Source organism: Choristoneura fumiferana, chromosome 27, assembly GCF_025370935.1.
Source record: "Choristoneura fumiferana chromosome 27, NRCan_CFum_1, whole genome shotgun sequence".
Lineage (NCBI taxonomy): Eukaryota > Metazoa > Arthropoda > Insecta > Lepidoptera > Tortricidae > Choristoneura > Choristoneura fumiferana.
Genome location: NC_133498.1, coordinates 9181803 through 9208113, shown reverse-complemented (window position 1 = coordinate 9208113; position 26311 = coordinate 9181803). Strand labels below are relative to the sequence as shown.

At 40.7% G+C, this 26311-nt stretch overlaps 1 protein-coding gene across 1 annotated transcript; it reads right to left on the bottom strand.

Annotated features, from left to right (window-relative positions):
• Positions 1–59: 59 nt before the first annotated feature.
• On the bottom strand, positions 60–20973 carry LOC141443254 (uncharacterized). Its single transcript, XM_074108463.1, has 15 exons — positions 20965–20973; positions 20588–20746; positions 19501–20027; positions 19146–19362; positions 17412–17675; positions 13722–13982; positions 11863–12213; positions 8434–8524; positions 5531–5700; positions 4858–5166; positions 4303–4668; positions 3738–3831; positions 2999–3174; positions 1756–2001; positions 60–1044 (listed from the first exon to the last, which is right to left on the bottom strand). The coding sequence occupies exons 1-15, from the start codon at positions 20971–20973 to the stop codon at positions 475–477; spliced, it is 3810 nt and encodes a 1269-aa protein (XP_073964564.1). The 3' UTR covers positions 60–474.
• Between the last annotated feature and the right edge of the window lie 5338 nt (positions 20974–26311).

Here is a 26311-nt window from a genome sequence, read left to right as displayed (position 1 = left end):
AATGGTTGTATATTTTATATTTGTAGAAAAAAGGTGCTATTTAAAAAATAAATAAAATATCACAATTCCAAACTTTTTTATTTTCTCAACGTATACAAATATAGGTAACAATATAAAACAAACAAAGATGTTTAAAAACAAAACAATATCAAAAATGATTTATGACAGTAACAGACAATATTATAATACAGCTATTAGATCTACGAACAAATAATAAGACTTATTATTTGTTCGTAGAGTTAGAATTATATTTGCAATATGACGAAAAACATTTTTATCAGCCGACTTCAAAAAGCCCGTATCGTTTTCGCCATTAATTATTTCGTTCTCATGCATGATTTCTGATTATTTCGACTATTGAATCTGATTTCTCAAATCCTTCCTTGTAGTCTATCAAAATCAGGTCACGGATGTAAATTGAATTAAAAACTTAAGACGGAGTTATTTATTAGTAATTTAAATGTTATACGTTTCCTATTTCTGTCCAGTGAGATATAAACGCCTGATGGTCTTATCAACCTTGTCCCAAGGTAAGAACAGCTTCAATCCATCGTGCTCAGGCGTACTTTGGATATCCTCCCTGACGCATCCAGCATTGCAAATAAAGTCACATGTCTGCGTATTCACATTGAAATGTAAGCCTTCAGAGCATGTACCTAGAGCTGCATTGTCACCGTCGCAACGCCAGAACTTATCACAATCGTGCTCGTGAGCCCAAGCGCCAATGTTGCAGGAAGATTTGCATTTGTCTGATGGTACTACTGCGTTCTCATCGCTGCCATTCTCAGCGCTACCACTGCCTTCTGGCGCTTCTACGCTAGTTTCATCGCTTTCACTGCCTGGATTAGGGTTAGTTTCTTCGCTGCCTGGGTTGGGGTTAGTTTCTTCGCTACCTGGGTTGGGGTTAGTTTCTTCGCTGCCTGGATTAGGGTTAGATTCTTCACTGCCAGGGTTGGGGTTAGCTTCTTCGCTACCTGGGTTGGGATCAGTTTCTTCACTGTTACCTGCGTTGGCGCATCCAGCGTTTTCTGGATGGTCGCACACCTGAAAAGTTAATTATGTGTTTTAGATATGCTAAATAATAAGCTGTTTTTTTTTTTTTTTTTTTATATAAAAAGAGGGGCAAACGAGCAGACGGGTCACCTGATGGAGAGCGGTCACCGTCGCCCATGGACACCTGCAACACGAGGGGAATCACAGGTGCGTTGCCGACCCTTTAAGGAATTGATAGGCTCGTTTTTTAAAGATCCCTAAGTTGTCAGTTGTAGTTGTTGTTGTTGTTGTTGTTGTTGTAAGTTGTAAGTTGTTTAAGTGAGTTTTGTTATAATTTTAGTGACCTGTCCTGTTTTGTATCTCGGATACAATTCGATCCATTGGGACATGCGTTGGAAGTTGTATTAGCGTCAGAGTTGAGCAACTTCGATAGTGCGATGCTATGTAGGATGTTGCAGTTGTTCTGTGTGACAATGACAACTAGATGGCGTAGAAGTCACTACAGCGGCGTTAGCTGCCAAATCATCAAATGGCGGCGCGTTTTATGATATGCCTAGGAATTTCATGTCCTAGCGGATTTTATACATATATTTATTTATTATTAGAGCGAGGCAAACGAGCTTTGGTCATCTAATGGAAAATGATCACCACTGACTGTTCTTTAGTACCAACAGCTCAAATAGAGTCACTGGTCTGTTGCCGGCCTTTGAAGGAAGCCCTTAATTCATAGCTGTCTGCAAACACATGATATCTGTCTCTAACCTGTTCAACAGGGTTGAAATGCGTGTTCGGTCCACAATCCCTCTCCACCTTCTCTCCATGCACGCAGTAGTAGAATTTGGCGCAATCAGTCTCATGCGGCAGCAGTTGGTGGATGTTGAAGTCAGCAGGGCAGCCGTTGGGGAGGATGCCTTCTGGGTCTACCTCGCTGCTCGCGGATTCTTCAGAGGAGGGGATGACACTTCCAGCGCCGCCGACGCAGTTCACGTTGGAGGGGTGGTCACAGACCTGTAAACATTATTGCCTTTTATGATGTAACCATGTTGTATGTTACTTGTATTACACTTTTGGGTGTTGTTATCCTGAATATAAATAAATAAATATGAGTAAATAAATAAATTAGTGAAGAGTTGACTCCAACTCATAAAGCAATAGAAAACTCATGTAGCATGTGGAAGTAATCGTATATTATTGTACCGAACGATGTATTTTGTTGTATTTTATAGCTCTATTGTTTAACTTGTTAAATTAAGGGTTTGGTGGTGGTACTGTTGGAGCCGGAAATAAACCATTTTTCTTTCTTTTATTCTTTCTTTCTTATTCTTTTTATTTATATTTATTTTTTATTCATAATGTGTAGGTGTGTATCGTGTTTAGTGTAAAGTATAGTAGATTGTACAACAAGAGCATAAAACGAGCCGTTTTACACGAGTCGGTACGGCGAGGGTGAATAGATACGTCGAGGGGGAAATTTATTTAATGCTCAAAACTCGAGCACTGCACTGCTTTTCACTTCGATTGCAAAGAAATGAAATAGCAACAGTGCGAATAATGGTTCGCTTACTATGTACCTTCTATTGTTCATGCATTACTATACAATTATACATTTTTAAGTTTGTAGATCTTGGTTGTTTTTTAGTTTCATATACCTAAATTAAAAATTATTTATTTATTTATTTCATCATTGCACTTTGTACATGTCACCTTAGGTCTAAGTACAACCCTGTTTAAGGACATAGCAATTCCATTCCTTAGCAGTTCGCATTATAAAAGATGAAGCAAACCGTTTCGTGCGAGCTAACGGAACACTATAACCTAGTCCTCAACATGCTAATCCCCAATAAACGACACCCTGCTGTCATCTCTATTGTTAATGGCATAAGATTACAGATGCCAACTATTGGGACAGTCACGAATACTCGTACGTTTATAACACATTCTATCTAAGAGGGCTTTTATTCAATAGACGTCTTGCGATGATGATAAGGTGGTAAGCTAAACTAACCTGCAGCTTAGGATTGAAGTGTGTTCCAGGTCCACATTCCCTCTCCACCTTGGCTCCGTTGACGCAGTAGAAGAATCTGTCGCAGTAGTAAGGGTGAGGCAGGAGCAGGTGCACATCAAAGTCAGCTGGGCATCCATTCTCTAGAATACCGTCGTTGTCTTCACTGCTGGCACTCTCTGTAACAGATTTTATTTTTTAGATTCCATACATGGTTTGTTCCCAGTTAAACTTAACAGCTCCCATTTTTGCAGATTCCCTATCGCACGGATTCTCACTTCTATAAGTTTCTTCGATAGACTTGAGGCGCGCAAAGTCCTTGCCTATCTTTAGGTCTATGCTTAGGGAGCACTACCTGTCATCTTGCGTATAAATGTTATAGTTAGCTTATTTATGTGTTGTTATGGTATCTATCTACCTATCTATCTGTTTAGATTTGTTGTGTATGTGTATTGTATGTGTTAGTTTTATGTATTCTTGATACAGCTATAATCTACTGTAAATTGCACCACCTGCTAAAATGTATTCCTTATTTCTGTCCATTGTAAAGGTTGCCTGGAAGAGATCGCTCTGAAGCGATAAGGCCGCCTATTGCTTACCTTGAAAATCTCTATGTATATACTTGTTTTCTCTGTACTGTTTACTGTATTGGTGTGCAATAAAGAGTTATTGTATTGTATTGTATTGTATTGTTCCCATTTCTACATAACATGCGATAGTTACTACCTAGTTGGATTCTTACCAGTTTCTTCAGTACTGATCGGTTCTTCGCTATTGTTGTTAGATTCCCCGCTGTTAGCATTGGTGCAGTTAACGTTAGCTGGCCAATCACAAACCTGGAATGTAAACAAGTTTAGTTTAAAGAGTTTGGATATTGGATTTTTCGTTCTTGCAAGTGGTATTTCAATCGCTTCTAGTGATATGTACACACACACACGCAAACATCACGCCTGTATTCATAAATGAGGTAGGCAGAGCACACGAAACGTTACCGCTTCGGAGCCACTTTCAGCAATTTTAGGTTTTAAGTTTGACAAAAACGGTACAATAGTGACAGGTTGCTAACCTGTCGCCTACGGTATACCTTAACCTATATCCTCAGTCGCCTCTTACGACATCCACGGAAGAAATGGAGAGGTTAATTCTAACCCGACACCACACGGGTGATCTAGTGACATGTAGTTTGGATGAATTTCCACCCATACAAATTCTCCAGTGATTATGATGCATACAGCTGCGTCTCTACATCGAAAGCTCTATTGTAATTAACCGTGTGTCATTAGAAACTATAAGGTACAGTTATTTACCTGTATAGCCGGGTTAAAGAAGAGATCATCTCTACATTCTCTCTCTTGCTTCTCTCCGTGCACACAGTAGTAGAATTTGGTGCAGTCAGACTCATGTGGTAGCAATTGATGGATGTCAAAATCAGCAGGGCAACCGTTAGGCAGCAACTCTACTTCAACTTCGTTGCTTTCAGCACTGCTTACATTGTTGTTTTCTCCACTGTTACCATTGTCAACTTCCTCAGTGTTTTCGCCTTCTCCACTGTTGCCATTGTCAACTTCTTCGGTGTTGTCACCTTCTCCGCTGGCGCCACCTTCGTTGCTATTGCCGGAGTCTTCACCGCTGCCTCCGTTAGCGCACCCTGCGTTGTGGGGCCAGTCGCAAATCTGTAAAAAAACGATTTATGTAATTTTCAAGCAAGAAACTGAGGGATTACTTTGAGTGCGACTTACTTTTTTATTTAGTTGTAACCTTACTATAATGTTTTCTTTAATAAAGAGTATGATTGTAAAAAAATGTGTAGGTGTAAACTAAATAAATTATTTTTGACTTTTTTTTTGAGTGTAGGTACTCACTTGTTCAACTGGGTTGAAGTGTGTCCCAGGCCCGCACTCCCTCTGCACCTTCTCTCCGTGCACGCAGTAGTAGAACTTGGCGCAGTCACTCTCATGCGGCAGCAATTGATGAACATTGAAGTCAGCAGGGCATCCATTGTCTAGAACACCATTCTCGTTGCCACCGTCTCCGCTGTTATTATCGTCTTCTCCGCTGTTGCCATTTTCTCCACTGCCGTTGTCTTCTCCGCTGTTACCATTTTCTCCACTACCGTTACCTTCTCCACTGCCAGCGTTAGCGCAGCCGGCGTTGTGTGGCCAGTCACATATCTGAATAAAATGAACATAATTGATTGATTAGTCCGAAGAGGTAATTAATTAGATAGAGACAGATAGAGAATACATTATAATATTTATAATATATTATACATTTACATATCTGTGGTTGAAGACAGTGAATAAGGAATCTTCAAAACTCCCACGAGATAACGAATTTTCCGGGCGCAAGCGATTAATAAAAGCATTCATAGATTTTGCTTCTAAGTAAAACTTGGCGTATGGAGCTTGGCTTGGCTTGGGTTTTGGATGCAAGTGGCGAGTTGTCGTTCATTGTGGCGTTCTAAGGGGGAGCCCTTTGTTCAGCAGTGGACGTCTTCCGGCTGTTGATGATAATGAAAACTTGGTGGAAACCAACCTGTTCCACAGGATTGAAGTGTGTCCCGCTGCTGCACTCCCTCTGCATCTTCTCTCCATGCACGCAGTAGTAGAACTTGGCGCAGTCAGTCTCATGCGGCAGCAGTTGGTGGATGTTGAAGTCGGCAGGGCATCCGTTGTCTAGAACGCCATTTTCGTCTCCGCCGCTGCCTTAGAAGTAGAAAATATTCTTATTACTGTGGCTCTGTCAAATTCGATGTGCAATCAACAAAGCACTTTCGGCGATAATTTTTAGTGGCATTTGGTTCTTTATAAAGTACGAGAGGACTCACAAGAAGAGACTCAGTTAGGACGTGTGTAAAAGATAAATGTCATGGATAAAAAGTTTTTTTTTTCGTGTATTCGAGTGATTTTGATTTTTTTTGGCCCTAGTCATGGACCCTGCGAGCTCTTTCAGGTGCGCACGGATTTAGATTTACATACGAGTGCTTATAAATGAGAGAACTATGGTTCCGTCTTTTTGGGCTACGAAGCTCTAAGAAAAGGCATAACGTACGCATATTGGACGCTTTATGTCATCACAGACACACACGTGATGTCATCACATATTTAATTACCTTCATTGCTTGCTGCTTCTTCACTGCCACCATTTTCACCACGTGATTTTTATGCCGTTTTTTGCTAATGTCTAATGAATGTTGTATAGATGGTACGGAACCCTTTGTGCGCGAGTCCGGCTCGCACTTGGCCCGTTTTATTATTACTCTTTGTCTAAGTCCCGGGTATTCTAATAGTTGTAACTTATTGTTGTTTTATGTTCAGACAAGCACCAGCAGTTGTTTCTGCGCTCCAACTTCTGGCCGGAAGGTGTGGTATTCCGTTGGGCTTTTTAAATTTTATGTAATTTGTTTATTTTTTGTAGGCATTCTATCTTAGTCTCACAGTGCTCTAGTTTACTGTTAAATTTTTAGTTTTTCTCAATTAATTTTTTTTTATTCGACTGGATGGCAATCGAGCAAGTGGGTCTCCTGGTGGTAAGAGATCACCACCGCCCATAAACATCTGCAACACCAGGGGTATTGCCGATGCGTTGCCAACCTAGAAGCCTAAGATGGTACCTCAAGTGCCAGTAATTTCACCGGCTGTCTTACTCTCCACGCCGAAACACAACAGTGCAAGCACTGCTGCTTCACGGCAGGATTAGCGAGCAAGATGGTGGTTGCAATCCGGCGCTTAACATAATAGTTCCATATCGAAAATACAAACTGAGACATGGATGCACAGAAAAACCAGAAAAAGAGACCAGCGCTGGAATCGAACCCAGGTCCTCAGCAATCCGTGCTGCGTGCTTTAACCCCTACACCACCGCTGGACAGGAATTTAGACACGAATTTTTCCTACGCATACATATCTCAGGTTGCTTATTTCTACTACGCTACTTATGCAGCAGCACTAGCGACATCTATGTTTTTTTCGCTCTCAACGAGAGACGTCACATTCTATCGGAACCAACCGCTCACCCAGACAAGAGATGTCGCTACTAAGCAATCAAATTATGATTGGTTATTTGGAGTCTTTTTGTATTTTTTATTTCAACTCCAAATTTGTTACTTTTACGGGTATCCCGTGAAACCATATCGAAAATACAAACTGAGACATGGATGCACAGAAAAACCAGAAAAAGAGACCAGCGCTGGGAATCGAACCCAGGTCCTCAGCAATCCGTGCTGCGTGCTTTAACCCCTACACCACCGCTGGACAGGAAATTTAGACACGAATTTTTCCTACGCATACATATCTCAGGTTGCTTATTTCTACTACGCTACTTATGCAGCAGCACTAGCGACATCTATGTTTTTCGCTCTCAACGAGAGACGTCACATTCTATCGGAACCAACCGCTCACCCAGACAAGAGATGTCGCTACTAAGCAATCAAATTATGATTGGTTATTTGGAGTCTTTTTGTATTTTTTATTTCAACTCCAAATTTGTTACTTTTACGGGTATCCCGTGAAACCATATCGAAAATACAAACTGAGACATGGATGCACAGAAAAACCAGAAAAAGAGACCAGCGCTGGGAATCGAACCCAGGTCCTCAGCAATCCGTGCTGCGTGCTTTAACCCCTACACCACCGCTGGACAGGAATTTAGACACGAATTTTTCCTACGCATACATATCTCAGGTTGCTTATTTCTACTAAGCTACTTATGCAGCAGCACTAGCGACATCTATGTTTTTCGCTCTCAACGAGAGACGTCACATTCTATCGGAACCAACCGCTCACCCAGACAAGAGATGTCGCTACTAAGCAATCAAATTATGATTGGTTATTTGGAGTCTTTTTGTATTTTTAAAAATAATAGCACGCAGCACGGATTGCTGAGGACCTGGGTTCGATTCCCAGCGCTGGTCTCTTTTTCTGGTTTTTCTGTGCATCCATGTCTCAGTTTGTATTTTCGATATGGTTTCACGGATACCCGTAAAAGTAACAAATTTGGAGTTGAAATAAAAAATACAAAAAAGACTCCAAATAACCAATCATAATTTGATTGCTTAGTAGCGACATCTCTTGTCTGGGTGAGCGGTTGGTTCCGATAGAATGTGACGTCTCTCGTTGAGAGCGAAAAACATAGATGTCGCTAGTGCTGCTGCATAAGTAGCGTAGTAGAAATAAGCAACCTGAGATATGTATGCGTAGGAAAAATTCGTGTCTAAATTCCTGTCCAGCGTGGTGTAGGGGTTAAAGCACGCAGCACGGATTGCTGAGGACCTGGGTTCGATTCCCAGCGCTGGTCTCTTTTTCTGGTTTTTCTGTGCATCCATGTCTCAGTTTGTATTTTCGATATGGTTTCACGGGATACCCGTAAAAGTAACAAATTTGGAGTTGAAATAAAAAATACAAAAGACTCCAAATAACCAATCATAACATAATAGTTACCTTCTCCACTATCGGCTCCTTCTCCGCTGTTTCCGTTTTCTCCACTATTTCCTGCGTTCGCGCATCCAGCGTCTTCAGGGTGGTCACAGACCTGTTTTCAATAAATAAATAATAAATAAATATCACGGCACATTTAACACCAATTGACCTGGTCCCAAAGAAAGAAAGCTTGTTTTATGGGTACTTACTGGGCAATAGATAAACATACCTACTTAAATAGCTATATGTATACAGACTTAAATACGTATTAAACACCCAAGACTCGAGAACAAACATTCGTATTTTTCACAAAAAAATATCTGCCTCGGCCGGGGATCGAACCCGAGACCTCAAGCTTCGTAGTCATCTTCTCTAACCTCTGGGCTATCGGGTCCTTGTATTGTCAACGTATTCAAGTTTAGTTAAAATCGACATCATGATTTTAATTTCTATTTAGTTATGCCTCAAGTTAGTTATGTACGATTATTGAAAGCAGGTGACAATAAAAATTTAATACATAATCCTACTAATATCATAAATGTGAAAGTTTGTGAGTGAGTGACATGTTTGTTACTTCTTCACGCTGAAACGGCTGAACGGATTTGGATGACATTTGTTTATAACCTGGATTAAAACATAGAATACTTTTTATTCTGATATTCCCACGGGCTAGGGATAATTTTTTTAAATAACAACCGCTGAGCTTAGTGTCATGAAATTTGGTATGTAGTTAGCTGGACGTCTGGAATAACACATAACCTACTTTTTATCACGATGTTCCCACGGGATATGGATAAAATCTCGAAATAACAACCGCGGGGCTAATGGCCATGAAATTTGACCATGATTGTTTTTAATGTAACGTCAATGAAAACAACGATTTAAGTTTCGGGAATTCCCACGGGAATTTTTAAAAATCCCGGAATTTCAATTCAGCTGCTGGACCTAATGATTTACGTGTGCGACGCCGCGGGTAAACACTTAATTATAAAGTCTTATATCAAGATTCTGATTCAAAGTAACGTCAAGTACTCCTGTCGTCAGTTACGTTTTAGAGCAAATAAAATAGTACATTACTGTAGAGGCCGGGAAGTAGGGGGTTGCCGGCTAAGCAGATATAGACGGCCGAGCCTAGCGAGGCCGGATAGGGATGCGAGGCCGGCAACCCCAGGTTCCGGCCGAGGTTTGTATAGTGCTTTTCTCAAACATTACAAGAAATAAAATAAAAAAAAAACAAGAAATGAAGCTGGCGGGACGCTAGTCTGGTCGCCCTGTTGTGTGCTGTGGCTGCTGGTGTGCGTGCTGTGGTGTTGCTGTGCGTGTCGCGTCGAAACAAAAGACGGTCGCATTGCCGGCCAGCGGCCTGCAAGGTTGTATGAAATCTCTTTGCAGGCCGCTAGAGTGACCGCGCGCACGCAGCTGAGCCCCAGCGCCTGCAGCGCGATACTTCTCGGCTTATTATTTGTAACACAACGTCAATATTTCATGTCATGTTTGAGAAAAATAATTAAATATCTTAAGTCAGAGAAAAACATAGCCCTAATTTCATAGTATATACTTTTTCATGATGATACGATACCAACTAACGAAATCCATAAGCACCAAATACACCTAATAATAGCTTCATAAAAAATCGCGAAAGTTTACAACATTGTATGGCATAAAACTTGCACCAATCCACATTGTACTTTCGTTTTGGATTTGATTCGAGAGTTTATTCTGTCTGATTTTCTTGGGCACATTTTTGTTGAAATGGTAGATGATTCTGACTGTTTCCAGGTAATCTACTAGAAGTACAGGACGTCTAAAAAAATCTAAAATGTCATCAAATTCTACAGCCCATTCATAAAGTGTGAACACGAAAATGAGACGGTTGAAATGATCGAAATAATAGCCCTTGTGCAAAGCCACCGACAATATACTTATCGATCAATTAATTATTCTCTACAATTGTTTTTATATGCGCAAGATCCTTGTTATCTTGAAAACTTATCTGATGGATTAAAGGAAATTAAGCTTCTTAGAATTTTGATTATTACATAGAAACGTGCGTAGTTTTATCGTGACTTTTGATTCTGCTAATCCACAGTGATATTGTTTATAGGTAATTCCTACTTGTTACTACTGGCTGGTCGGCTTATAATCATACATTATTATGGTAGTCGATTGTCTTTTACTAAATCTTTCGACTGCATTTTTTAACATTTTCTAGTGTGCAGACTTTGGTGCAGACATTCGTCTGTCAAAGATATTCTTTACTACCTTGTTGCTGTCACTTCGTATTTGAAATTTTGTATGAAATTGTCAGATGGCATACAGTAACTAAAAAGTAAAGAAAAAAAGAGTGAAAGTGAAGATATCTTTGATTTCTGCACGTACCTAATATCTAAGCGTTTTGTGCTGTCTCTATGTTTTGTGTATGTGTATGTCTATTCCAGGAACGCAACAAACTCGCTACTAAAATACAACCCCCGTTTAGAAAAACCTTTACTAACCGGTCAGACACATGTATACTCTGCTGCTGTCAGGTGTCATTGGCAGTAATAGTTGCTAACCTAAAGCGACCGGTTGCCATTAAGCAAAAGTTGAAGTTGAAGTTGATTTCTGCACTATACTGAGATGTATGAAATGCTCATGTTTCATACAGACATTGTATTTGTTTTATTCAAAGTGTATTAAAACCAGCTAAATATTGTTATCTACTGACATGTTGCAAAGAATGTTAACACTATCTCTGTTCCCTCTCTGCTAGTCACCTGAACAAACTGTGTTCTGTCACTCAAGTAACATCGCAACCAATCATTTGCTTTGCCCCTGATTCCATACAGTTCACATTTTTTTAAAAGCATTTCATGTGATACAAAATCGAAAGCCTTGCTCATGCCTACCATGCAAACCATTTAGATAAGTTATAAAAAAATTGTACCCACAGACAAGAAGGATGCAATACTATTTGTATGTAATATCATTTGTTTTTTACTAGCAATACGTTTTCTTAACTAAAAAAAGTTTATGATTGGTTATTTGGAGTCTTTTTGTATTTTTTATTTCAACTCCAAATTTGTTACTTTTACGAAATTTGGAGTTGAAATAAAAATACAAAAAGACTCCAAATAACCAATCATAATTTGATTGCTTAGTAGCGACATCTCTTGTCTGGGTGAGCGGTTGGTTCCGAAAGAATGTGACGTCTCTCGATGAGAGCGAAAACATAGATGTCGCTAGTGCTGCTGCATAAGTAGCGTAGTAGAAATAAGCAACCTGAGATATGTATACATAGGAAAATTCGTGTCTAAATTCCTGTCCAGCGGTGGTGTAGGGGTTATAGCACGCAGCACGGATTGCTGAGGACCTGGGTTCGATTCCCAGCGCTGGTCTCTTTTTCTGGTTTTTCTGTGCATCCATGTCTCAGTTTGTATTTTCGATAAAAAAAGTTTATTAAGTACTTACTTGCAGACTAGGGTTGAAGTGTGTCCCAGGTCCACACACCCTCTCCACTTTTTCTCCGTGCACGCAGTAGTAGAACTTGGCGCAGTCAGTGTCATGTGGCAGCAGTTGGTGGATATTGAAGTCAGCAGGGCAGCCGTTAGGCAGCAACTCTACTTCAACTTCGTTACTTTCACTATCATCTCCACTGCCATATTCTCCACTAATAGCACTGTCTTCTCCGCTGTTGTTATCTTCTCCACTGACACTGTTGTTAGGTTCTTCAGTTTCTTCGCTATTGTCATTGTCACCTTCTCCGCTGTTGTTTCCGCCACCACCAATAACGCAACCTGCGTCTTCTGGGCGGTCGCAAACCTGTAAAATAGTAGTGTTTTCTCGTGAACAAGACCAATAACTCTATCGCGATGACTTATACGTTTATCCGAAGGATCGGATATAATTTTAATTTTTAATGTAAATTAAATATCACAAACAATAATCTAAATACATGAACCTAATATCGCGTTAAATTAAAAAAAAAATTCTATCTGTTAAACTTTATCGACCGAATCGCCAAGTGGTTAGAAAACCTGACTACGAAGCTTAAGGTGCGTAGTTTTATACCAAGGTCGATTCCCGGCCGAGGCTAATATTTGTATGTATAATACGAATTAAATGTTTGTTCTCGGGTCTTGGACGTTGCATCATCATCATGTCAGCCGAAAGACGTCCACTGCTGGACATATGCCTCCCCCAAGGCCAGCTCAGACCGGTCTTGTGCTTTTCGGATCCACCGCGATCCCGCGATCTTAACCAGGTCGTCGCTCCATCTTGTTGGAGGCCTACCAACAGCTCGTCTCCCGGTCCGCAGAACCTTCTGACCCCATCGGCCATCAGTCCTGCAAGCAATGTGCCCCGCCCACTGCCACTTCAGTTTCGCAATTCTTCGGGCTATGTCGGTAACCTTAGTTCTACTGCGGATATCATTTCTGATTCTATCCCGCAGAGAAACCCCGAGCATAGCCCTCTCCATAGCCCTTGGACGTTTATTATGTATTTAAGTCATGTACTTATCTATACTATATAAGTATATTTATCCGTCGCCTAGTATCCATAATACAAGCTTTACTGAGTATGGGACTAGGTCGATTAGTGTAAATTTTTGTCCCATGATATTATTATTTAACATCAAAATTAGCAGTCTTATTCATCGGTTACTGCTTTAGTTCCTCTGGGTTCAGTTACTTTTGTACTCTAAGCTTTAGATGAACATATTTTGGGCCGAACGTAAGAAAACTAAGGCTTATGTTCCTAATAATCGAAGTATTACCTAACTTCAAATATTTAGGTACAGTCGATCGAGGAAACTGTATCACGTACCAGGGTGAAACCTTCGTGTTACTAATGTCATGTTGACATCCCATACATTTGCCAAAGAAATCATAGTGACATTTGATTATGAAAAGGTTTCAGGTACGTGCTAAATTTTTCTCGACTGTAGTTATTAGAAGTAAAGGCACTTTTCGTAATTCATGCGACTTTTGGTCATGTTATAATACGGTATTTGACTATTTTGTATATGCTTTACAAATTAAAACTATACAATGCCTGATTGAAGACGCGTGATTTGGTCAAAATTAGACATTAATAACATTGTAATAATTGTTGTCATCGTGAATGACTCTACCTATACTTGCTGCATAGAGGAAAGCGTTTGAGAAAGAGACAGGTATATAGACTTTTCAAAAAACCACTATAAATCCAATTTTCACCCGATTTAAGTATTCTCTTTGCTAACACTGTCTGCATATCTATATTTTCATAATAATATTAAGACATGGCAAATTCAGGAGTTTTCAACCGTATTAGATATAGACACTCACCTGCAGAACCGGGTTGAAGTGTAGACCATTATTACAGGGTCTCTCCACTTTGTTGCCATGGACACAGTAGTAATACTTGCTACAATCGTTCTCATGAGGCAGCGATTGGTGGACATCGAAATCAACCGGGCATCCATTATCTAGGATGTCGCTTTCTTCACTGTTGACGGTTGTTGCTCTTTTGTCTTCATCATGATCATTATCTTCATTGCTGCCGTTACCAGCATTAGCACAGTCGACGTTATGAGGCCAGTCGCATATCTACAAGAAAAACTCATTGTCCTTTTCCTTTGCAACTCAAGTCAAATTTTGTTCCGTGAACTTTAAACTTTACGTCACTGATGAGTAACTATACTGGTTGGATAGGTATTTTACTAAATGTTAACAAAACAACGTCAACTGGTGTCTTAAATATTGAAATTCCCCTGTTAAACTATCTCAACATTTCTGCAGAGAACACACACTAGTCTAGTTTGTATTACAATGATAGATAAGTAAAATGATTAAAATCCTTCAATGTTTTGAACATGAAACTACCGTGAGACTCACTCATATTAAATGATATTGTAACGGATAACTCACGTCTTAAACCGAGTTTAGCTCATCATGTTTCGGGCTATCTCGTAGCCCTTCTTCTCAGGAGCACGCGACTCGGAAGGAAACTCAAACTCGACTGAGAAGAAGGGCTACGAAATAGCCCGAAACATGTCCAGCTAAACTCGATTTAAGACGTATCCTTCAATGTGTTAAATTTGGCAGCTGCAGTTTGTTTACATTTAGTTAAATACATATCCAAACCAAGTTTAGCTATTTCCGACTTCGTTTGGGAACAATTCGTTTATCGCTACCCCACGGAAGCTATGTAATTTTGCTGGAAAAAACGGTCCCACGTCCTTCCCCAGAGTTTAGACTATCTCCATACAAAATTTTATCTACTTATCATCATCATCATCATCCCAGCTTATATACGTCCCACTGCTGGGCACAGGCCTCCTCTCAGAACAAGAGGGCTTGGCCCAGTGCGGATTCGGAACTTCGCACGCACTATTGAATCGCTTCGCAGGTTGTGCAGGTTTCCTCACGATGTTTTCCTCCACCGCAAAGCTCGTGGTAAATTTCAAATTCCGCACATGAATTTCTTTAAACTCAGAGCCCACGACCCTCTGCTTGAGAGGCGATAGGTCAAACCACTAGGCCACCACGGCTTTTTATGCCCACGTTTATCGGCACCTTAATAAAAGCGCACGCGAGAAACTATTTGGTTATAAAAGCCTTAGATTTCGTTGAGCAATCGTACGTATCGTGATGTATTGCATGGTTTAAACAAAATGTTTATCCGTAGCATTATCCAGTAGCATACCTGGAAATATATATTTCTTTTCATCTCTCCTGTTCGGAAAGTTTAATTTCCATGGGCAGATAGCCGGGTGGAAAATTGCGTTTTCATCTCTAGGGTGGAAAGTGTTTTTTTTTTCGATTAGCCACGGAGTCGAAGATAATTGAGTTACGTCACACTTTTTTCACGTTTCGGCATGGCCATCTAGATGCACGTCGTGACCAAGGAGCTTATATACAACACTGGAGGTTGAACGCCGAACATCCGTTTGAAACAAGAAATTTGATCTACATTACGTCACGAACATATTCCATCTCTTTCTTTAGTTAGGTTAAGAAAGAGATGGAAGTAATTCGTTAAGTGTGAAAGAAAGAGATGGAATATAATAAATAAATAATAAAAGTCAAACTTCTTTGTTCGGCGTTCAACCTCCATTTTTGTATATAAGCTCCTTGGTCGTGACCAACTCGTTTTTTTTTTATAGTCGGCCGTGGCAAGTGGCCAGGTCGAAAAGGTACCGGTGGAGGTTGGATATAAGTAAATTCAATTTATTATTATTCTAATTTTTTTGTAGTATTTTACTTTCCTCACAGTCGAAATGAAAAGTAGAGTGTCTAACTCGGGTGAAATTACCCATTTCCCCTCGAACTATTGGCGCTCTCACTTTGTTCGAGCGCCAGAAATATCTCGGGTGAAATGGGTCACTTTCCACCCTCGGTTATCAATCTACTATTGTCTTTATCAAAGGTCTTGCGAATTCAAGTTAACCTTGCATCAAATTTGCCTGATACGCTTATCCTAACATTCACAATCCGTACTATCTCAGGAAATCCAATTTGCGATAAATTAACTAATGTCGATGAATTTCTTTAATCCAATTAATGATTGATTGTCATTGGAAATTATGAATGGTTTTTGGAGTCTTTTTGCATTTTTTATTTCAACTCCTGTTACTTTTACGGGTATCCCGTGAAACCATATCGAAAATACAAACTGAGACATGGATGCACACACACATAGATGGCGCTAGCGCTGCTGCATAAGTAGCGTAGTAGAAATAAGCAACCTGAGATATGTATGTATAGGAAAAATTCGTGTCTAGATTCCTGTCCAGCGGTGGTGTAGGGGTTATAGCACGCAGCACGGATTGCTGAGGACCTGGGTTCGATTCCCAGCGCTGGTCTCTTTTTCTGGTTATTCTGTGCATCCATGTCTCAGTTTGTATTTTCGATGTCATTGGAAAGATTTTAATGTATTATTTGGACCAAAAATCCAAATAATGTGATGGACAATGTCTCCATTGAATCAAGAACTAAGATAAGATATCCCTTGTGTTTTCATTGCATAACCGTGGTAGCATAGTGATTTTACTAGCTAGGTCTAGAGTCATCCCAGCCTACATACGTCCCACTGCTGGGCACAGGCCTTCTCTCGGAATGAGAGGGCTTGGGCCGTAGTTCTCACGCGGGCCCAGTGCGGATTGGGAACTTCACACTCACCATTGAATTGCTTCGCAGGTTGTGCAGGTTTCCTCAAGATGTTTTCCTTCACCGCTAAGCTCGTGTTAAATTTCAAATGTAATGTCGCACATGAATTCCGAAAAATTCAAGAGGTGCAAGCCGGGGTTTGAACCCATGATCCTCTGCTTGAGAGGCCATAGAAACCACTCGGCCACCACGGCTTAGATCTAGAGTAAAGATGGGTAAATCCAACAACTCCGAGGAGTTAACTCCAAGCAACCTATTGGAGCGATTCTAGAGTTAAGTCTCTGGGTTCGACCAATGGCTTCTCAAGCAGAAGATTGCACTAGTTCTTTCCGTCACACTGTATAGGATGAGTACAGAAGGAGACAGCGAATGCGATCGTGAAGGTCGGCGCTTAATTTAATATGGCCAAATTACATCTTCCAGAAGCAAAAAATGATGTATATGGTGCCCAATCTTCACGGGTCCGCGCAGGACCCAAAGCTTGCATTCTAAGAGAAGACCTGTGCCAACAGTGAATGTTTATCATAGTCATCCATCCACACTTTGTATCTAATATTATACAGCCAAAGTGATTCTCGTCTTCCCGAATTTTGGTATGGAGCTATAATTTGAGACCCTATTATGGGCATAGAATAGTTTCTATTCCTAAAAATTTCTTAGTTTCGGCGGGATAGTAACAAACGAATTTTTGGAGATAGTTATAGGTGAAAAACTTAAGTAAAGGAAGTAACGAGTCTGCATAAGCGAATTTGACGTTCCAAATTAGAAAAGCGACTTAAGCTCCATATCAAATCTGTGCACTACTACTCTTACGTACAACAGGTCCTTCCCTTAAGTTTTTCACCTATAGTAATAGACAATATTTACCTGGAGCTCGGGATTAAACACAGTATTAGGTCCACACTGTCTCACAACAGTCTCTCCGTATACGCAGTAGTAGAATTTACTGCAGTCGTTCTCATGAGGAAGCAGTTGGTGGATGTTGAAATCAGCGGGGCATCCGTTGGGGAGAACTTCCGAGGAGTCGTCACCGATGTCAGGTTCACCGCTGCCCTCAGAGTCTACTTCGAAAGATAGCTCTTCGGTGGAGTCCCCGTTGACACAGCCTACGTTCTCTGGCCAATCGCAGACCTGGATGTAGAAAAAGTTAAAGAATAACCAACCATCTAACCAACGGCCTTCCAGGAGGGGGGGAGCGTCTTCACCTTTATGTACTCTTAGTTAATATCCCATTAGTCTGCAAGCGGTTTGCTTAATTTTTTATATGCGAACTTCAACTATCTTGTTTCAAGGGCTTAAACTGTGCATTGATGCGAGTGAGTGAGTGAGTCAAGAATTTTGTTTTTATATAGTTTAGTTAGTAATAGAGAAAAAAAGCTCAGTTAAGTAAAAAAAAGCTAATGGAAAGGAATTCACGCCCATCGTCTGCATTTGCTGATAAAAATACAACCTAGGGCTCTTCAAGATGAATTATACATTTGGCCGCATCTCCACTTTTCATCAGGTGAGATAGGGGTCAATCAGGGTCAGTTTTATTAAAAATAAAGCCATGAAAAATTAACAAATCTCTTCTAAATCGGACGCTCTTGGCAGAGTGGCCGTGGTCAAGAGGTAGCCCACCACTGCGTTTGCTGCCTTCGCGACCCTTCTCCAATCTCCATCGGCCTCTTTTGGCCGCTTGGAGAGGGGTTTACACTAGAATGCGACACGCGTTTGGTCGGAGTGTCGTTTGTGCGACGAACGATTAGGCGACGCACGACTGTGCGACACGTCATTTGTCCGAACCATTCTTTGTGCGAAGTATGATCAAGCGATGTACGGCTGTGCGACATGGTATTTGTCCGAGGCATCTTACGAGCGAAATATGGGCAAGCGATGCACGGCTGTGCAATAGTAATGATCCCAGTTATATATAACCTAGGTTACTTTTTGGTTCTTAGCAGTTCCTTTTGTGCAAGGGTCGCAGTTCTAACCTAACCTAGCCTACTTTTTTGTAGCAGTTCCTTTTGCGTACAATTTAACTTCGCACATAGATACGTACTGTCGTACATTTGTACTGTCGAGCAGTAATACATCGCACACTGGCACTTCGCAGAAATGCACTGTCGTTCAATAGAAATGTCGCACAATCGTACATCGCACACTCGGGGTCGCACTTATGGGATAATGCCCAATTAATACGTTAACTTAGGTACAATATCCGAGGAAAAACGGTAGCCCAAATATACCTACCCGTGAATCAGAATATCATAAATTATTACTCAGTAAGTGTTGTTAGAGCAGAGCGAGCTTGAAAGTAGTTGTTTTAAAAAAATGTTTTAGTTAGTTAAGAATCCATACTTTCACGTCAAAAGGGAGCGACGGATGGACGTGATTTTTGGCATAGAGATAGTTTATGGGCCAGAGAATGACATAGGCTACTTTTACTTCATAGGCGAAGCCGCGAGAAAAAGCTAGTATAGAATAAAGATTGACTATTCCTCAACCATCTTATCTCAGAAGCTACTAAACTTTTCTGTTTTTCTTTAGACATATAAAGACGCACGAGCAATAGGCGTAGAGGTCATAGTCCTATACCTGTATAATAAATCATTGGCATACCAGTATAGCAGGATTGAAGTGTGTCCCCGGAGAGCACACTCGCTCCACTTTTTCACCGAAGAGACAGTAGTAGAACTTGTTGCACTGCGTTTCGTGGGGCAACAGGAGGTATTCCTCAAAATCTGCTGGACAACCGTTGGGTAGCAGCTCCAATTCTGGCTTCTCCGTGGGTAGGGTTATAGGTGCGGGGGCTGCTTGGCGCCTCGGTAGGAGTGGTTATAGGTGCGGGGTCTCAGTTGGTGCTTCAGTTGTTGGCTCTGGGGTCTCAGTAGGAGGCTCAGTCGGTGGCTGAGTTGGTGTTGGTGGCTCAGTTGGGTGCTCGGTAGGTGGCTCAAGTTGGGGGCTCGGTAGGTGCCTCAGTTGGGGTATCGGTAGGTGGCTCAGTTGGGGGCCGGTAGGTGGCTCAGTTGGGGGCTCGTAGGTGCTCAGTTGGGGTATCGGTAGGTGGCTCAGTTGGGGCTCGGTAGGTGGCTCAGTTGGGGTATCGGTAGGTGGCTCAGTTGGGGGCTCGGTAGGTGGCTCCGTTGGGGGCTCAGTTGGGGGCTCGGTAGGTGGCTCAGTTGGGGGCTCGGTAGGTGGCTCAGTTGGGGTCTCGGTAGGTGGCTCAGTTGGGGTCTCGGTAGGTGGCTCTGTTGAGGGCCTCAGTTGGGGCTCGGTAGGTGGCTCAGTTGGGGTCTCGGTAGGTGGCTCCGTTGGGGGCTCAGTTGGCGGTTCCGTGGGAGGCTCAGTGGGGGGCTCAGTAGGCGGTTCAGTTGGGAGCTCAGTTGGGGCATCAGTCGGGGCGTTAGTGGGTGGTTCCGGAGCCTCAGTCGCAGGCTGCTCCGTCGCTGGCGGAGGCGTACCGGGCAAGTTGCAGTTAGCTCCAGATGGGTGGACACAGACCTGTAATCAAACATCGGATGCGTCACCACAACATAATTCGTTCCTAAAAATATAACCACCATACAGTCGCGGAATGAAAAGGTTGACCATCTTAGGGTCTATTTTTGCTTGCTCAGTATAGGTAGGTACTGCTTTATCGACCGAGTATGAAATATACCGTCATAATTTTATTCAATAAAAGATAATAAAGGTAGGTAAAAAAAGGTAAAGTGCTTGTTATATCTAGCCTAAAATGAATAAATATATTTTGACTTGACTTGGTGCATGGTAAAATGGTGAACGGTGGTGTTTCTTTAAAGATGAGCTCTGTTTGAGTTCTAAGCGCGTCAGTGTAGTTCATGGTGGTGATAGATGGGTCTGTGCAATTTAATAGGCAATTTGTGTGTGTTCTTACAGTGTGTTCTTACAGTGTGTTCTTACAGTGTGTTCTTACAGTGTACAGGGTGGAGGAACTGTATGAACACATTTCTTGCATGAACGTAGCTATCATAAGGTCGCGGGTGAGCAAAGTACCTAATTGTTTTAGTTCATTTGACTTGATGCTTTTGGCACTGATTTACCTGCAGTTCATACGAGAACTCAGTCCCAGGGCTGCAATCCCTCGGGGCGTCCCATTTCTTCCCGTACTCGCAGTAGTAAAACTTGGTGCAGTCGTATTCGTGGGGGGATGAGGTGGTGGCCCTCTTCTGGGCAAAGGTCGCTCGCCACCTTCGTGCCTTCTAGCTCGACTTCTACATGCCTACCCTGGGTTAGGGCTAGGGTTGTTAGGAGGAGGAGTTTTCCTGGAAGAAAGGGTTCAATTTTGAGTTAGAGGAAGGAGGATTTTTTTTTTTATTATTAAAAAATCAGAATCAAAACGGATTATTAGTTATTAAGGTCTTGTTGCACATGGTCGCGTGCCATGTACGGAGCGTCAAAAACTCATAAAATGACTTACGTAGAACATGATCTACTCAGAAATGACTAACCTAGAACATGACCTTAGTCAGGCAAAGGGCTTCTTCAGGATATGACACCGCGTTGGCATGTTGTACAGTCGCATTCATAAACTTGTGAGCACAAATTTGATCACAAGTATCTGAACACGACTCTATTGTTAACGGCGTAGAAGCGTGTTCAGATATTTTTGATACAATGTTTGCTCACAGGTTTATGAACTCGACTGTAGTCTGTGTCGCGTTACATTCCGTGCCGGATACGTTCCAATTACGGTCATGTCATGATACGGTGTAGTGGTTAGAGACATTTAAGTACTCCAAAACGTCACAGGTTCTAGGTCTAAACAAATTCCAAAGTACATACCCAGCATTTTTTTACTTGTAAGCGTCGGAGGACGCGAGTTATCTTATAAAAAAACCTTCAGCTCTTATAAAACACTTTAGTGTCTTACTATAAGAACTAAACTAATCAAATTATCAGTTTCGCCATTTTATACTAATTCCTTGTGATACAAGGCCGATAAATGTTGATTGCTTGTAGATTGCAAAGTTGATTAAGGTTGTAAACAAGCGTAAGCTTGTAGGGTTCCTTGGGCTTGTTCCCAGTTCTACAAAATTTTCTTACAGATCCCCAACTAAATAAAATCCCAACTCAATAGATTCCCAACTTAATGGAATCCCATGCCAACTAATTATAATAATACCTGGCTGTTGCGGGCTGGGATGATTGTTTAGCCCTTGTATGGCTGACGTAGCCGATCTATGCAGAGAACGTCCTTTTGCAAGCAGCACAGGTTCGAGTAACATTTTCATAACTGTAGTGTGTTTGAAGGTGGTCTAGCTTTTAGTGCGTCACTTTTTAAATCTAGTTCTCGTCTTCTCTCATGGAATCCCAACTAATCATCCCAACACTGTAATACGAGTTATAGTAAGAATTGCTTATGTGTCACAGATATAGGTAGTTGGCCAATCAACTATTTTACCGACCTTTGGGCGTCTCCTGCGTTACCAAAATTGTCTCTGGCGTTACCAAAAAAATCGTACTTCCAACAAGATATTTCACGGTTTAATAGCTTAAATTTACGTAGGATGGCATGTATTCATGTACACCATCTATTAAATTTCAGAAAAAACATGTTTACTTACAAAAATCTGCAATTGATTGAAAAATGTCGCGGACACATTAGCGTCGGTAAAAAAGTTGATTGGCCCAGTTATGTGTTTGTTCTTGTAATACAGTTCGATAGCATAGCAACAGACCTGTTGTTCCTCTTTCATCCCGGACCCTGAAGCCTCATTGTCTAGCTTACTGGAATGACAATCGTTTTCACCCACCGTTTCTTTCACACACGTGGTAGCAGTGGCGGATTTATGTTTTTTAGGAGTGTAGGCCACTTTATATCCGCCGCCCTATGTAACTTACTAAAATAATTTTCTCGTTGAAATCTGCCGCCCCTAGGCCGCGGCCTATACGGCCTATTGACAAATCCAGGACTGCGTGGTAGTTATAAGACGAGGGTAGAAAGAGATGATTAATGCAATCGCGAACGTCAGTGTATATAGCCGTAACAGACGATCGAACGGTCCGGCGGACCGAGAGGGACACAACGGTCTGTTAGAGTAATGGTGGTATGGATATCCCATTCTAACAGATGGCTGCGTCCCTCTCGGTCCGTTCGCCGGACCGTTCGATCGTCTGTTACGGCTATTAGGCCTCTAGACTGCATCAGTTATTCTTTACTCAAGAGATTCCCTGCTAATTTTACCTTAAAAGGTCTCAGTTAGGAATACCGGCGGGAAGTAGTAGTTTTGCTACTGTGTTTCGTACGGTCAGTGGGAGATCCGGAGGCCTAACTCCCCTCCTCCCAAACACATAATTGCCATAATAAATAAATAAAATAATAGAAATAGAAACGTTTATTCGCTAATTCGAAATACATATTATAAGTAAGTACACAAAATAAAACAACCATAAAATAAATATTAACGACATCAATCAATCAATCAATCAATCAATCAATTTCAGGTTATGCAAAATTTCACGTAGCTCACCCAAAAACTATGAGATTTGACATTTCGGAGACCTCATACGCGATAGCCCTCATTGGGATGGGAACCAACAGATACAACCTAGGGCTTTTCAAGATAGAGTGCATGAATAGATTGTTTCTGAACCAATGCGGTAGACCTTTGATGTATTTTTATGTGTATCGAATATGTGTAAATAAATGTTTCTCTCTCTCTTTGGCCTTACTTGTTTTTAGTTCTTCAATTTTATAAGAGATGCTTTATGGGAGACTGGAGCATGCATTGGGGAAAAATATACGTAGATAACAGAGAAACGAAGGTCCAGACAGTGCTGAACTGTCACCGGCTAAAAAACCAGGCTGCGCGTACCGAGCTCCCTGGAGCTTACTACGGGGAGGAGAGCGTTAGAGGCAGGGCCACCGGGGCTACAGCCTCCACAAAAGAGGGGCCCCCACAATCACTTCAATCAGGCAACCAGTAAAATATCAAAACCTCACGTGGCCCTAATTTTATTTGGAAAATAGTTTGGAGGGGGGGGCTCCACTCTTTTATTACCTCCAGACCTCTGAATCCGGCTCTTGTTGGAAGAGTCTCTTATATGCTGGAAAGCATGAATTCTCCCGTAGGCTCTGGCGGTACTTGGGCACAGAATAGATCAGTACAAATCAGAATAGTCAGAACAAGCAGGGCAGTCTTTTTTGTTGGTCCTCTTTAGTTTCTTCCTTCATCATCATCATCATATCAGCCGTAGGACGTCCACTGTTGGACATAGGCGTCCAATTGCCTCGGTTGGAAGCGGCTTGCATCCACCGTGAACCCGCGACTGACCAGGTCATTCGTCCATCTCATTGGTGGAAGTCCTTCACTGCGCTTGCCGATCCGCGGTCTCCACTCGAGAATCGTTCGGCCCCAACGACCATCTGTTTCTTCCTTGACCGAGTATAAGTAGGAAGTATGATTAAAGATGAAGATTCACAGAACCCTTTAAATTTTCCGTATCGGTTATCAATAAACGTGTCAAATTAATATCAAATTTGCATTGACACTGAAGCAAAAACCTATTTGATAAGATTTACCTTTTAATTACACTGACGGGCATTAATAATGGTTAACTTTAGTACAGCCATGTATGGAGAGTGATACATTATTTTTGCTCGTAAGTGTAGAGTCTAACAATAGATTTCTAATTCTAATCTAGCGATTAATATGGATTATAATGATTATTACCACCCAAATGGTGTATTACTTTAGGGATTTTCATATAGTTACGAGTAAGAATTAAAGAACGAAAGAAAAAAACATTTTCACCTCAGCAGCTCAAACAGGCAGGTTTTGCTATGAGAAATCAGTGAGCAAAATCGCATTTTGCTCACTCCGTGAGACAAAGTAACTTTTTAATTATTATTTTTAAACGCTGAGTAGGTACAGTGTTGCGTCTACTCACTGAATTCTAAATATTTGAACTTTACTTTGATCTGTCATTTCACTTCAACTCGAAAAAAGCAAGAGATAGGATCAAATTTGTCGATTAAAAATTTAAAAATTAAATTTTTGGTATTAAAATATATCGAAATATTTCCAAAATGTAATTTTCCCGATCTTTTAATAAAGTATGCAACCTCGTTGCACGAAAGCCGCTTCTCTTGTATTTTTTTTAAAGAATTCCGTATACTGCCTCTACAGTTGAAATAAATATTTGTTAAATTGAATGAATATTTAACAAATCTATTTATGTTTATGTAATAGAAATCTTAATAAAATTCATATTTAAAGATTTAATTGTTCAACCTTTACAATTACCCAAGATGAGGCTTTTTGCAGTATTAAAAAATAAGTGTGACATTAGTACAAGAAGTACGAAGCACGGGTACAGGAATAATAAAGCCCAGTTGCGCAGGCTTCGAAGCAGCGTTCGCGTCTTTATTAGTAAACAATCTAAGTAGTACTTATTCTGTTGGTTCCAATTGTGAAGAAGATTCGTGTTTTTTGTTTAAATCATTAAAAAAAATGTTTTTTAATAGAAGCAACTCTACTTGCCAATCTTCTGTAGAACTTAATTTAAATCACGTTCTAAATGAAGAAATCATTGTCGACTTAGCTGTTAAAAGAAGGGATCCACGAATAAGTGCAGCTCTAGAGTACGTAACTGGATACGTTTTAAGGCAGTTAAAAAAAATATATTTAAAAATTGCAGTTTTTGCAAGACAAGTTTAAGTTGTAGTGGCAGCACTGACAACACATACATTAAGTTAAGAGAATTTAATAAAAAAACAAAATATCTATTTTATCCATGCGAGGAATTAATATCATGTTTTTCGCAAATACAAGATATAATTAATTATATATTGAAAGAAGACCCGTCTATACCAAATATAAGGAACTATATAAAACTAGTATTATATGCACGCCTAGACACTGGTTTTATTACATGTGAGGAACATATAAAAGGTATTGTGGAATGTCTATTTGAAACGTCGTTATATATTTTTTTTATGTAATTGGTGCCGCGATATAAATAAAGTTTTGTGTGGCACTGCAAAAGATGTTGATGTGGAGGACAGCATGCAAACGATGGCGTTAATGTACGCAAATAAAAGAAGAAGACATTAACCGTTGTTTTATTAATGATAATAATAAAATTTATTTATTGTGCTGGAACATATTTGCATGTGGACAGATCTATAGTTTTGCTATAACATTTCATTGAACTAACTTCATACGATTTTCAACTTTTATAGCATTTAATTATAGTTCTCATTACTCACAAACAGTTGAAAAACGAAGGAAAGTCAATGAAATGTTATTTCAAACTTATTTACTGACTGATCTGAAACCTGTGTACGTATAGCACAGTACAGGGTAGATGATTATGTTTATACATATCAACTCCGAGCGACGACTTGGTTAAGATCGCGGGATCGCGGTGGATGCGGAAAGCACAAGACCGGTCTGATGGGAGAGTCTTGGGGAGGCCTATGTCCAGCAGTCTTTCGGCTGACATGATGATGATGATGATTTCAACTCCTTAGTTCCGAAACTGCATTCCAGATGTCGCTGTAGGTCACGAGAAAGTGACTACTCTATTTCAGTATGTGTATAAAGTACTCTGTGCAAGAAGTTCTCAAATTACAATGCATGTTGCATGTTATGAGTATGAGACTTGTATTGTAGCTACTGGACTCTTTTTTATGGTTTTAAATGTAATTATTATATCTCATAATAATCGGATTCTATTTAAAAAATGTGTTTGTTTTGTAAACAGGTAGGTATATGTGGTTTTATTCTCATGTTACATTTAAATTATGTTCTCGCTGCTGA

Coding starts and splice junctions, on each gene's coding strand:
- LOC141443254 (XM_074108463.1), bottom strand. Junction 5,701..8,433: donor AGGAGCCGATAGTGGAGAAG/GTAACTATTATG, acceptor TCTACTTCTAAG/GCAGCGGCGGAGACGAAAAT. Junction 2,002..2,998: donor ACTTCAATCCTAAGCTGCAG/GTTAGTTTAGCT, acceptor TAATGTTTACAG/GTCTGTGACCACCCCTCCAA.